Raw genomic sequence first — 14,441 nt, 5'->3', positions numbered from 1 at the left:
AAATTGGGCTCTTGCTATCTTGGCAGAGGAATCCTGGGTTTTTTTTGGGGGGGGGTCACTCTGAGCTGCTTATGAGGGAGCATTATAGCCAGAATAAAAGTCCAAGTCCAGAGCATCTCCAGATCTCCAGTCACCGTATCAGCCTCACTGAGGCTAGGGAGAAACACGTGTCTGGGTAAAAAGGAAGATAAAAGAAACATCTGTTCTCACAATATGGGCTTGTTATCATAGCTCCTTTAAGTACTGAAGGGCTGGCTCCAAGAGCAGATTTTCTCCCGCACGGAATTACCTCAAGGCTTGGTCAATTTTCTGAGGGCTCAGGGACAGGTTGTAAATGAGATTGTAGTTGTGAATGAGGCATCTGGCCTATTCCTTCTCCAGGACTCCTGCAATTGGTTTGGGTGGGTGGGAAGTTTTGAAAAGCCTGTGGAGAAACCAAAAAAGAGAGAGAGAGAGAAAAAAATCTTTATTAGCTTGAATGACTTCTGAGTAAAAGCAAAATGTTAATATTTTTGTCACTTTCAGCTTCTTAAAGCAATTTAAGCTTCTTCTTTGTGGTTATAAAACTTTAAAGGCCAATTTTTAAAACAAGGGGGTGCCTGCTAAAATAAATTTCTAATTTTTCTGGTTTATTATTATTTTTTTCTTACTGAAGTAGCCAAACACGTTCCTAAACATGCAGGATTCAAACAGCTCATTTTATTCATTTCATTTATTCATGTATTTACTGTGACTCCCTCCTGCTTGCTGTGTGATCACAGGTACATCCTCTCGTTTCTCATGGCTCAGAGTCTGAATCTGTGTAATTGGGCTGGTAGTGTGTATCACCACAGGATGTTCTTTTGTACCCGTCCGTTATATGCATCAATGCCAAGGTCCCTTCCAAGTTAAGGGTAGGTGGACTTGGGGAGTTGTGGAGAGGAGCTTTAAGTGGGGAGCATGGCATCAGCAAAGATGAATAACTCATTCTTAAGCCCCTAATTGTGAGCTCATATATGTCAGATACTATGCTTAAGAATATAGAAGACTTAAAGAAGGGACCTTTTACCTCAGGAAGCTCCCCAACCTTTAAGATGGTAAGATATGAAGAAAATTAGCTAGAGTATCACAACAGTGACTGATATTTACACATGTATATAACATTTACTATATTTCAGTTATGCCTCCAAACATTTTACCAGTAGTAATACATTTAATGCTCACAACAACCCATTTTATAGAGGGAGAAACTGAGGCATAGACATGGTAAGTCATTTGTCCAAGATTGCTTGAATTCATGCATTTAACCACTACACTCCATCACAGAATAAGGGGGAAGAGATTGTTGCAAGTAAGGCTCAGATCGTTTCCTAAAGATGTTCTTTGAATTGTGGAGATCTATACCACAGGTGTCAAGAAAAGCTTTCAGTATCTTTTATAGAAATTGAAGATGCATCCCTTACAGTTTGTTCTTTTATCATCCTGTACTTGTACAGGCTGTAACAATGATAGAGAATTTCTTTCTCAAAGAGGCCAGATGCGGTCCTCTTGTCATTTCATTTACAAAATGAAACACCACAACCAGTCTATTAGAGTTAGAGTTTGGACACCTATTAACTCTGTTTAAGTGGCCAAATATTGTTCATATTTAAATGAGCAAGGACTGTTGGGCATGGTGCTCCCTTCTGAACCTCTCTGTGATGGGTGTTCTTAACAGTGGGCTGCAGATAGCTGGGGCCCTAATGTGATGTATTCTATCCAGTTCTAATTCATTTCTATCCTGTCCCATTCCATCCCACCCCATCCCATCTCTGCTTATCTTCTGTTCTGTGTAGGGTTGTTTATGTCTCTCTCTTCTATTAGAATGTTGATCCTTTCCTCTGCAGAAATCTTTCTGTGAGTTGGTCAATAACATCTTTGCAATTTTCTCCACTGGATATCTACTGTTGGTCTGGTCTAGGTTGGATCCCTCAAGATATTTCCTCATATTCTGCCTCTGGAAATATAAGGCATGGGCTTTGGAGTAAGGGTCTGACTGAGGAAGGCACTTGAACTTTCTGAGCCTCAGTTTCCTCAACTTTAAAATAGGAATAATTAAACAATATGAAAATCAATAAAATAACAAATATTAACACAGTGTTCAGAACTATTAAGCACCCATAATACAAGCATTCTTATAGGACGATTATAATAGTTGTAGCAACAATATTAGTCAAAATAAATAAGAATGTGTCTTAATAGGAAGAAATTTTAAAAATGTATAAAATTGAGTTTATATTTAATTAAAAATTAAAAGTAGTGTTAAAAAATACATGTAGGAATCACCACTGGTGTGGGTAGGGGCATTTTCTACTATTTTCTAAGTTTTACCATTGGTAGAGGAATCCTAGTGTCAAACAAAAGTCCATTGACTGAAATTTGTATCTAATTTACTGTCATTTGGGGCTGCCCAGGAAAGCTGCATAAAATAACCCTTACAATCTATTTTAGTGCTGAAAAGCCTGTTCTTGTCCCACCAGAACCAAAATGAAAGGCATAAGAAGAAGAAACTCCTTAACATCCACTTCATTCTATAGTTTGCAAAGAAACTCTCAAATCTCGTGTGATCCTCTCTCCATGTGGGAGGTATGTTTTATTATTATCAGTCTTATTTTATAGATGAGGAAATAGGCTTGGAGAACCTAAATAACTGGTCTTCAGGGCTCAGCAATTAGTCTAGTCTGGACTTGCATCTAAGTCTCCCAGTAAAATCAAAGAAACAACCAACAAAGCAACAAGCAAAACCTCATGTTCTTTCTGTTATGCCATGGGAGTTTAGTGTAGGAGAAGTCCAACAGAACTGGGTTTGAATTATGGCTCCACTTCCCACTGGCTAGTCTTTTGCCACTTTGAGCTTGGCTTTTTCCTCCTTAAATAAGGCCATTAATCCCTTCAGCATGTGGTTTATGTGAGGAGTTAGTGCTTCGCTGTGTGCAAAGGCCAGACTCATGCAAAGAATGTCCTTGAGGGTTCTCATTGCATTCGGCCTCCTTGAACTGGAAAACGTTTTCTATCTAGCCTTCAGTTCATTGGGAAAATTCCAAATCTACCATTCACCCAAGCATTTATCCCAACCCCCTTCTTTCTTTAGAAAACATGACCAGTTACTCACAGTCATTTCTTATTCTTTCTCCTCAAGGATATTTTCTTGACAACCCCTGTTAGAACATAAGCACAGAGTAGGTTCCCAGAAACACTAATTTGATGATGGATGGTCTGTCTTCACCCTGAATGAAGAACACTCTGGCCTACATATTTCCTTGCACATAATAGAGAACACTGATTCATCAATAGGCAAAGAAGGTATCATCTGCTCAGTGTCTCGAATGAAGCTGTGGTGGTCAGCTAAATACTGTGGTTAATAAACCAACTAAATGACCTCAGTTAATCCTCTTTCCTCATTAAAGATAGTTATAGATCAGGCTGACACATTCCCTGGCTGACAAGTTGCTAATGAATTTCATAGAAACAGAGAAAACAAGCATAAATAGTGAAGAGGCCATGAGAGAGGCATTTCAAATCTGCCGGAATCTGCCTCCAAAGTCAACAAAACTCGATTTTTCCTTAGAACAGTTCAGAAGTATGAGAACGGTCCCAGTCTTTGGGGAGTCTCTTAGCAACTAAGTTTATGATCCATCATCCATCACTGCCACTCAGCACTTCTTTCTTTAGGAATGTCTTCCCTTTCCACCTGAATTTTTTTTTGTATTTGTTTGTAACCCCGTCACCACTCTAATGGTATAAATACCTAGACTCGTGATTTATTTTTTAATTTAAATTCCATTAGCCAATATATAGAACATCACTCATTTCAGAGGTGGAGTTCAGTAGTCCATCAGGTGATGTAACACCCAGTGCTCATCACATCAGGTGCCTTCCCTAATGCCCATCACCCAGTTACTCCATCCTCGTGATTATTTCGGTAACCTTTTGATGATTTCCTTTTCTCCAGTATCTTCCCTAAATTATCCGTCTCTTCTTTTATGGTGCTCTCCTCTGACCGAAACTTTGGTGAACATTGGGTAGAGGATTAAGCCTCAGCCTAGCACTTGAGAGTTACAGTAGGGTCTCAGCTTTACTATCTAATCTAGCACAAACCTTCTAAGCTTTGCAGGAGATGGTTTCATTCAACTCAGAATGCCTTCTCCAGCTATCCAAAGTCAACCTCAGCCTTTCCTGCAGTCTCACTCAAGCTCTCTTTCCATGGAACCTTTTCGGAAAACTCAATTCATATTTGTTTCTTCAGTTATAATACTTTGCTATATGTTGCCCTTGAGAATGTTTGTTTTTTAGCACTTAACTATTATCTATCTTGGCGTCTTACCTAAAAGGTCCTTGACTTTTTTTTTTTTTTTTTTAAAGATTTTTTATTTATTTGACAGAGTTAGAGCACAAGCAGGGGGAGTGGCAGGTAGAGTGAGAATGAAAAGCAGGCTCCCCACAGAATAGAGAGCCTGATGTGGGGCTTGATCCCAGGACCCTGGGATCATGACCTGAGCTGAAGGCGGACACATAACCGACCCCTTTGGTATCTTACCAAATGTCCCTGAGGCCAGAGATCATGTCTCATTCTTTTGTTTTCCCTTCTGGTCCAGCCTCTAGCACAGTGCTGGGCTCTGTGTTTAACAAGTTTAAACACTTAAAAGTTCATGTTTAAGAAGTTTAATAAACTAGATGAATTTTTTATTTAAAATTTTCATCTCCTCCTCTCTTTGGTAAAGTGATTATTAGAAGTCCTGAGGTATTGTATGGTAGTTATACTTTATGTGGTCTAGAGTACAAAACAAAATGAAACAGAAAATGCATTGCTACTGTTATGTGATTACTTCTAGAGAGTGCTAATGTATCCCCTATTTTTTTGCTGAGATATAATTGACACATACCATATTATAAGTTCAAGGTGTACAATGTGATGATTTGATACATGTATATATTGGGAAATGTTTAACACAATAAGGTTGGTTAAAATATCCTTTATCACACGTAATTACCACTTTATTGTGGTTGTGTTATGGTGGTGAGATCATTAAAGCTCTACTGTCATAGCAACTTTCAAGTATACAATATAGCATCGTTAACTAGAGTCATCATGCTGTATGTTAAATTCTTGGAACTTGTTCATTTTCTAACTGAAAGTTTGTGCCTTTTGACCAACAGCTCCCATTTTTTCCAGCAACCACCATTCTAGTCGCCACTTTTGTGGGTTCCATGTTTTTAGGCTCCACATGTAACACACTAACTCACCATAACTACAGAATGTAATTAAGTACCACCATTTCAGGGCGCCTGGGTGGCTCAGTGGGTTAAACCTCAGCCTTCGGCTCAAGTCATGATCTCAGGGTCCTGGGATTGAGGCCCAAATCAGGCTCTCGGCTCAGCAGGGAGCCTGCTTCCCACCCACCCTCTGCCTGCCTCTCTGCCTACTTGTGATTTTTCTCTCTTTGTCAAATAAATAAATAAAATCTTAAAAAAAAAAAAAAAAGTACCACCATTTCAGTCCATGTCCTTTTGTATCTACTCCCTCTTCTCCAGGTTTCTGACCTTGTTCTGGACTTCATTTTCACTTGGACATTGCAAATCCTTACCCCTTTCCCTACTTTCTCTTTCTCCTTCCATCTGCACATAGCCATCAAGGATCTTTCTGAAATACAACTTCATCATAACACTTCCTTTCTTAGAAATGCTCAATGCTACTTACTCTTTTGCCACTAAACTTGAATTCCTTGATCTGGCATCTAAGATCTTTCTATATCTGGAGTCTTACATTTCTACCCTTATCATTTAACATTCTTCTTAATAACCCTTATATTATTTCCAATCAAAACTTCTTGCACCGAGCTTCACACATAACAATTTTCTTGGCTAATGCACACCTTTGCCAGAAAGATCTATGTCATTACTTTATATATAAACTGCACTTTATCCTTAATGGTTAATTTTACACTGAGATAACCTTCCCTGACCGCCTCACTAGGAAGGAATACTCCTTTCTCTGAATGTCCACATTGCACACTGTAATGGTATCTATTACCTTTCTTCTTGGATTTATTTATGTGTTTACATTCATTCCTTTCTTCTTTCCCTCGAAAAAAAAAAAAAAAAGTTGAACAGAACTGTGCAAGGTGCAAGCGTGGAAAAAGGAATATAGCCTACCGGTGAGATTGTAGTAAGTCTCCAAATGAAAAAGATATTTATCAAATATGGTAATAGTTGTTACAGAGCTCTAGGAGGCCAGACAAAGGTTAGCCTAGATCTGTCTGGGGAAATTTGGGGAGTTTCAGAGGAGTAGAGCCTGAGTTCTAACCTGAAACATGTTTAGGCATGAGCTAGCCAAGTGGATAAGATAGGGAGTTGGTAGGGGTGGGGTAGGAAGAAGAAAAACAGACAACTCAGATGGAGAGCATAGGGTGAAAAAAGGAGCAGCCACAGGAGAAAGCATGGTATGTTTGAGGAAGGCAGGTTATCCATTACGATAGGGTAGGAGATACTGGGAGAATACCCACTGAAGAAAAAGAGACTGGTTAGGTGGACAGAGCTAGCTTTTGCCTTGCTAGGGAGTTTGGAGTTCAGCCTCTCAGTGGGCACGCTGAAGATTTCAGTTGGGAGTTACAAGACTGGATTGTAGGTTAGACTCCAGGAGTTGAATGGAGGAGGATCAAAGACACAAAGAGACTGTGAGTAACTTGGTGGGGGATTCAGGTCTTCCTCTGATTCGTCTCTGTATTTCCCAATTGTGCTCCCAGTGCCAGTGCACATGGTTTATGGACAAACTGTGTTTGTTAAGAAGTGAAAGAAAAGGAGGTGCTCACTTCCAGACTAGAACACACACGGAAAGTCCTATCAGCTCTAAGCTTCTCACTTTACCTGTACTACTCCGATCACACAGCTAGAGGGCATTTTCCAGCTTCTTGAACCTGTCAATCCACGTCTTGTATTCTTCAGACTGGTTCTTCATGGTTGGACTTAAAAAAGGCTGTGAGACTGGCCTGAACTTCAGAGCATTCAGGGGATCTTAGGTGGCTGAAATCTCAGCAGGAAGGTTTTTTGGTTGTGGTTCTTCTTCTGGAGTTTTCCACCAAAATAACACAAGCATCTTACTGGCAATACATATACTGCACAGAGCTCCTCCGGTCTCTTGGCCAAAGATGAAGCCACACAGCTAGCAATATTTATTGTAAGGTCTGGTTTTGTAAAGTTAGAGGATGTGTTTCAAATCCTCAGTGCCATAGGACCATATATGCCAATTCTTGCTGTATATAAATAGTATTTTTTTAAGGGAAGGGTGGAATCATGACTTTATTCAGTTTACACTTCTGATTTACACAAAACAAAGGTTTTTGTAACAGACTTTTCATGATATTCTACTTTGTTTTATACTAGTGGGATACACAAGGGATAGGCTTCAGGCAATGCTTATAATTTCTTGATGGGAAAATGCATCATGAGTGTGAGATTCTTGACAAAAGGTGATTGAAACAGTATTGATATTATCTTAGGCTCATGGGTTCATTCTAACAAACCATAAAGCCCCTCTGTGGTCTGGCAATCCTACTCCTTTAACAGAGGAGGCTGCAGCCCAGGGAGTGGAAGTGATTTACTAAGATCACAAGTCAATGGTAGACCCAAAACTAGAAGGAGGGTATAGAGGTTACATCTAGCTCATTTTGATATTCTAACTAAGTGTCCAGCACAAAATGAGATGCTTTTAGCACAAATAGATGAGTTCCCACTGCACCATGTAAGACATCCCATCATCCACTGTGAAGAGAGACAGTGGCATCACCTGTTCGATCTGCCGAACCCTGCTGCTCCAGGAATTTCCCATCCTCCCTATCACCATGGCTATGGAAAGAATTGGTATGTACATGGTGCAGGCCTGGGCATCAAATGCAAAATGGGCCAACAAACAGTATGTTTGTTGTCCAGTGGTTTTGGAACTATTTGTGAGTGATAATGACAGAAAGATAGAAAAACAGAGGCCATTCTCTGTGAGATGTAGGAACTCTAGCCGGTTTTCCTCTTTGCATTGGAAATGAGAAAAAGATGGTCTACTGAGGCAGACAGACAGACAGATGGAAAAATAGGTAGATAGAGGTTATGAAGCTGACAGCAGAGAGAAGAGAAAAGATACAGGAATTCATGATGTTGGCCAAGATCCTGATCTTAGTTCATTGTTACGGGTCTGTCCTTAGGTTGTATTAAATTTGTAGAGTTGGTTCTGTTCACCTTGATGCAAATAATCTTAACTAATTTGCTATAGAATTATGTCTCTAACTTCTATAAATCTGTGCTTTCCCCAATTTTGAAATATCCGAATTTCTCATTTTGTACCTTTGTCTCAAACTTCTCACATACAAGTTGTGAAAATCCCACAGCCCTGAAGAATGGAAACTGCAATAAGACCCCAAGTTTTGAGTTTGTTAACAAACACTCATTAGGCTGCTGTGGGGAATGGGAAGCACTGTTTTATCTGAAAGAGTAGAATGCTATATGAAATTATAACCATATGGATGACCAGCAGCCAGCAAATTGTTAAGAGATTAATATAAAAGAATTCTACTTTGATAAAATCAATTTTGAGAAAGAGCTGAAGGTTTTCACAAAGTAAATAAATAGTATTATTATACTTTTTAGAGCTTTGGACCACTTTAGAAATCTGAAGAGTACTTGGATAATCTACCTAGCTAAATGCACATTGGCAGAGATTTTGGTGGATGATTTTAGAGAATTCAGAGAGGTCCTTGGATCTGAGAAACTGTTTTTAAATAAATTTTTGTATTCTTTCAGATAGTTCAACATTCTCTTTGACCACTAAAGGCAGTGGGGGGTGGTTGTATGGACCTCAATTAGGCTTAACTAAATGAGTAAGTAGTAAGGAAATAAGTAACATGCCCTATACTCTTTTGGTCCCACTGTATCAGGATAAAGTCCAAATTCCTTACTTGGCACATAAGACCATTCAAGTTATCATTATTGCTTCTCTTCTTTTAGTCGTATGTATGTATCTTTTTCTCTCATCTTTCTCCAGGAAAAAAAATGAAACTGTATGATGTCTTTATGCTTTATACATGCCATTCCCTCTGTCATGAGAGCCCTTCTTACCACTCCCGTCTTCATTGGTTGGGCTTCCATTCATCCTTCAAGACTCAACTCATATTTCACCTCTTGGGGGGGACCCTTCCCCAAAGCTCCAGGTGGTGTGAGGGGTGATTCCTTATAGACCCCTTTGTCCATCACAGCATGTATTAGAGGATATTGTGACCTGAAGTTAGAGTATCTGTCTCCTCTACCAGAGATCTAGAGACAGGGCCTCTGAGGTAGGCATCCATGGACCTTCAAGGTCTGGTTAGTGGCCCGCACATAGTTGGTTCTAAAGACATGTTTACTGAATGAATAAGGGAATGAACAAATGATTTTCTCTGGGAAAAGAGGAAATGTGCTTTACCAAACTTCTGCTTCAATTTCACTCTCTAAAAGTGGGGCAATGAATGCTACTCATAGAGGAATGTGAGAAGAATCAATTATTGCAGAGATGCAGTAAAATCCTCAAACAAGAGGCAAAATAAAAGAGCAAAGTATATTTTTTATAATCTTATTCACAACAGACTTAACACTCAAGGAGAAAAGCATTTGCTGTTGTTTCTTGCGTGGCAAGAGGCTTGCCAAAATGGATACTATTTTCTAAAATATTTCAAAGTGTGAAGTGCGTGAAGAGGCCTCCCGTCATTTTAAGATGAATTATGTTCTAATCCGGGCATTTAAAAAACAACAACAACAGAAAAACTCAGGCTGTTTTTCAATTCCGTCTGCATCTTCTTTTGGCTAAGTGCTGGGAATATTAATACGGATTTTAACTGCTTGCCAGATTTTTTTTTTTTTTAAATCAAAGAGCCCATTACATTTTAAAATGTGATGTCTGGGGAAAAGGTCACCCTCAGTTTCTGGAAGCTGGGCTTTCGATGTTAAAATAGGTCTCATAACCATCTTTTATTTTGATGGCAGTTGGTGGATTGGTCACGGGCTTTAGAAGGACACCTGTATACAAGCTACAAGTCCAGTTTCTTGGGGCAGACAGTAGGTCCATCGCTGTGTGATTTCTGCATGCATATCAGCAAGGACAGGAACCAACCCACAGACTCTCAGAGTTCTGCCTCCCTTCTCTGTTGCAGCAGAGTCTCAAAGTCAAAGGGAGCCTGACATCAAGGTGCTGGGTGGAAACCAAAAACCCAGAAGGGAGGGCCCCACCCAGCCCCAGAGAATACAAGGCAAAAAATGGGCCAAGCCCCTCCTCCAGCTCTGTAGAGCCAGGTGCACACCACATGTTTTGTTTTGCCTGGAGACATCTCCGGGACTTTAGCCTGTGTTGCCAGAGGTTTTCTTTAAGTTCTTTCCTAGACAAGCAAGAAAAAATTGGAAGGGTTTAGTTTGTTCTCCTTATGTTAACATCTACACGTATGCACCCAGGCCAAGAGAATGTGGAGGCTCTGTTAGGTGGCGGACATTGTGTTAGGTGATAGGGATACATTGGTAGATTGGAGCTTTAGTACCTGTCTTGCTGGAGCTCACAGAGGGCAAGTTGATGCTAAATTACTACTCAAAATTTTTATTGGGTTACAAACTACTATAAACACAACCAAGGAAAAGGTGAAAATATTTACACTTATTTTGAGATGGGGCAGGAGTTGGGGAGGATCGGAGAAGGCTTGCTGGAGGAGTGACACTTAAACTGGGGGCCCCTGAGGGATGAATAGGAGTTTCCAGGTCAGAGTGATGCTGGCAATGCCTCCTGTGTGGCAGATTGTTCCAGATAAGCAGAGACAATAGCCTATAGCATCGCCTTGAATCAGGAGGAGTTTGGCAAGCAGCAGCAAGGGGCCTCTTTCCATAGTTCAGCTTCTTTCCCCAAAGCACGAACTTCTGCCTCTCACTCCATGCAGGTGTGTGCCTCAAGGATCAGGTAAAAACTTTGTCTTCCCCCTTCCTTACTCCTGTCAGTGTTCAGAAGTTTGAACATTATCCCTAACCTGGAGGATTCTACCGTCCAGGTACTACTTGCTCAGGCTGTTGCCTTATGAATAGAAATTTCCTTAGGAGCCAGGAAAAGACATGCAGATCTTCTGCTCAGGTGTTTTCAGGCTTATGGTGGGTATCATTCATTCGTCACTAGCACCTTTGTTGACTTACTCATTTAGTTTACAAATCCAAGCAACTACCACACCGTACCGATTTCTGGGAGCTTTGATTTCTGTATTTGGTGCATAATTCAAGTATGCCATTAACAAATGTATATGGTTTCTCACCGCTTTCGATAAAGATGGTTCAATTACTAAGTTTTTTTCTTTTTTTCAAAAGGTGGAGAGTGGCAGTGTAACATTGTGGTAGAGAGTGGAGGCTCTGAAGCCAGATGCCCTAGGATTGAGTCCGTCCTGGCTCCTTTTTCTATGACCTGTGTGACCTTGGGCAAGTTACTTGTCTTCTTTGTGTCTCATTCTCCATTTCTGCAAAAGGTGGCTAATACCACCCATAGTTTATTACGGATAAATGGGCTAGAAGCTGTAAAGCAAACACCTGGAAATAGCAAGTGTTCAGTTAATGTGAACTAATAGTGTCATCTGTGTAAGGACGTTCATGTAAATTAATGTACGTATCAGATTAAAAAAGCTTTTGCTGCCCCTTTAATACTGCACCTGTTAATCATTATCAGCCCCCTACCCTCAGTCTCCTGATGAAGACAATGTGACTTCAGAATGTCCACAACCCGGGCACCGAGCAGTAGAATAAGTACTCAGTCCATGTTTGTAGATGAAATGAATGACCATGTGCCCTGATAGGAAGTTTAGAAATTAAAGCTGCTGAGTGGATAGTTGTATTTCTCCCAGTTCCTTTTCAGACCGGATGGGAGGAGGATTTTTTCTCTGCATTTCTTTATCTGCCCATCCCTAACCCAGATGCTAGATAGAGTACAACTTAATAGATGCTTCATGAGAATCCTGATAGCCAGCTAAGGCAGATCTGTTTTAATTGCTACAAATTTGTCATAGGAACCCATCATCATCAGGCAGCCCGGGGCCCTGCTCTTCTCACCCTGTATATGAGAGAAAAGCCTTCTGGTTGCTGCCAGTGAAGAAAAGTTCTAATTAACTCTGAATTACCAAGGTTGAGAGTTAAGAGGATTCTAGAAGCAGTATAGAGCATATAAGATAAACTCGGTGTCAAACCTGAATGCTAAACCTGATTCTCGCTTTTACCAGCTGCAGCTTTTCAGATCTTAATTTTGTCCGTTGTGAAAAGTGGACCAGCAGTTTGCAGGAAGATTGTGGAGATTAAAAAAAAAAAAAAAGTTACCAACTAAAAATACTCAACCCAGGAAGATGCTCAGTGGTCTTAAACAAATCTAGCTTCCCCAGAAGAGAGGACTTAACATTAATTATCATGTGCCAGGCAGTTTTCTGGGCACTGTTCCTGTATAGTATCCCTTTTAGCCTAAGATCTAGAACCTAGTCTTTGTCCCAGGCCAGTTTCTTTCTGGGGTCTGCACTTCTTGAAGTTACATTAGCAGAAAATAAATGCTGGTCTTCCTGATCTCACTTAAGCTTCCCTTTCTCCCTTCTAATATCTAGGAGCATATAAAAAGGTAATGGTTTGCACATGTAAAAATGGTTTGAGAAACCCGAGGCAGAGCTAATTTTTTTTTTTTCTTTCTAACACAGCAGGAAGGATAAATAATAACCATCTGTCTAGTCTGCCAGTTGATGATTTGTACTGGAGGAAATAAGCCAAGCTGGCTTCTAGAGATTTCCAGGTGTTGGAAGGGCCAGGTTTTACAGGGCTTCCAGTGGATTCTGACAGTCACACAGCCGGCCCTCCCCTCCCCCCCTCCCCACTAATGACTTTGAATCAGTGGTCTTCAGCGCTGGCTGCTAATGTGCTCCCACCTGGGGAGCTTTAAAAATTACCAGTGCCTGGGCGGCACACCAGACCAATTAAATCAGAATTTCGAAGGGTGAGAACCCAGCTCAGGACTTCTAAAGAATTCCCTAGGTAATTCTAAAGTGAAGCCACGGGAGAAAACAGATTTGAATAAAGGCTTCTGGCCTCATTGGACCTAGTGAATGAAACTTTTATGAGAAGGAAGCATAAATATATGTTAAATATCTATATATGCCAGACATTTCTCACAGGTTTTCTTACTCAACCTAAAGAATAACCCTGTGAGGTAGAAATTACCTCCATTTTACAAATGAGGGGACTGAGGCAACACCAGGTTCGGTTTCTTGCTTAAGACAACAGAGGTAGGGATGCTTGGGTGGCTCAGTGGGTTAAAGCCTCTGCCTTTGGCTTAGGTCATGATCTCAGGGTCTTGGGATCGAGTCCTGCATTGGGCTCTTTGCTTAGCAGGGAGCCTGCTTCCTTCTCTCTCTCTGCCTGCTTGTGATCTCTGTCTGTCAAATAAATAAATAAAATCTTTAAAAAAAAAAGACAACAGAGGTAGGGTTAGGTCTAGATCCTAATTCATTCACTCATTCAACAAACATTTGTTAAATGCTAACTGTGATACAACAATGAACAAGACAGAATCTTCCCATGGAGTGTGTGCATTCCAGTGGTGAGGGCAAAAGATATGTAAAGTAATGGCAAGTAGTTATACGGGCTAGACACATAGCTAAAGCCATTTATGGGGGTAGAATGCCTTGGCAGTTGTTATTTTATTTTATTTTATATAATTTTAGTTTATTTATTTGTCAGAGAGTGAGAAAGAACATAAGCAGGCAGTGTGGCAGGGAAAGGCAGAGGGAGAAGCAGGCTCCCAGCTGAGCAAGGAGCTGGATGTGGGACTCCATCCCAGGATGCTGGGATCATGACCTGAGCTGAAGGCAGCCACTTAGCCGACTGAGCTACCCAGGTGTCCCAGTGGCAGTTGCTATTTTAGGGAGGGAATTCACCAAAGGCCTCTCCAAGTGACATTCAAATAGAGCCCTGAGAAACATGAGAGAAAGGCATGCAAATGTCTGCAGAAAGAGCATTTCAGGGAAAAGCTATCATAAAGGCAAAGGTCCAAGGGAGGGAGAAGTGTTTGGTACATTCAGGCAATTGCTTAGAGGACAGCTTAGCTGAAGTGGGATGAAAGGGGAAGAGAAGTTTAACTATTCACAGAACTGAAGGGCTCATGGGCCATGCATGTGACTGGAATTGATTTTCTTTTTCTTCCATCATTCATTTCTTCTCTGGCAATTGTCCTCTTCATTACCCCCTTCTGGTGATAGCAACTATATTTTACTTTGTGCCCCCCCCCCCAGTGCTGTGGTTTGGTAAGAATGACACCTAGTTCCAGCTCTGAGGTTGGTCTCTGATTAGTTGAAGACCATCATGGTGTTCTAATCACAGTCTTGGTTCTAGGGTGGATATAAAACTCAGTCTAAGCC

At 40.7% G+C, this 14,441-nt stretch overlaps 1 protein-coding gene across 1 annotated transcript in view; it reads right to left on the bottom strand.

Moving 5' to 3' along the window:
• Positions 1 to 225: 225 nt before the first annotated feature.
• C10H1orf87 (chromosome 10 C1orf87 homolog) overlaps positions 226 to 14,441 on the bottom strand; it is a 72,187-nt gene continuing 57,971 nt past the window's right edge. The window contains 2 exon segments of the mRNA XM_032303729.1: positions 226 to 386; positions 6,883 to 7,152. Coding sequence (XP_032159620.1) covers positions 226 to 386; positions 6,883 to 7,152 — 431 coding nt within the window.

This window comes from Mustela erminea, chromosome 10 (genome assembly GCF_009829155.1).
Source record: "Mustela erminea isolate mMusErm1 chromosome 10, mMusErm1.Pri, whole genome shotgun sequence".
Taxonomy (NCBI): Eukaryota; Metazoa; Chordata; class Mammalia; order Carnivora; family Mustelidae; genus Mustela; species Mustela erminea.
The sequence above is the reverse complement of the archived record's forward strand: the minus strand, read 5'-3'. Positions and strand labels throughout refer to the sequence as shown.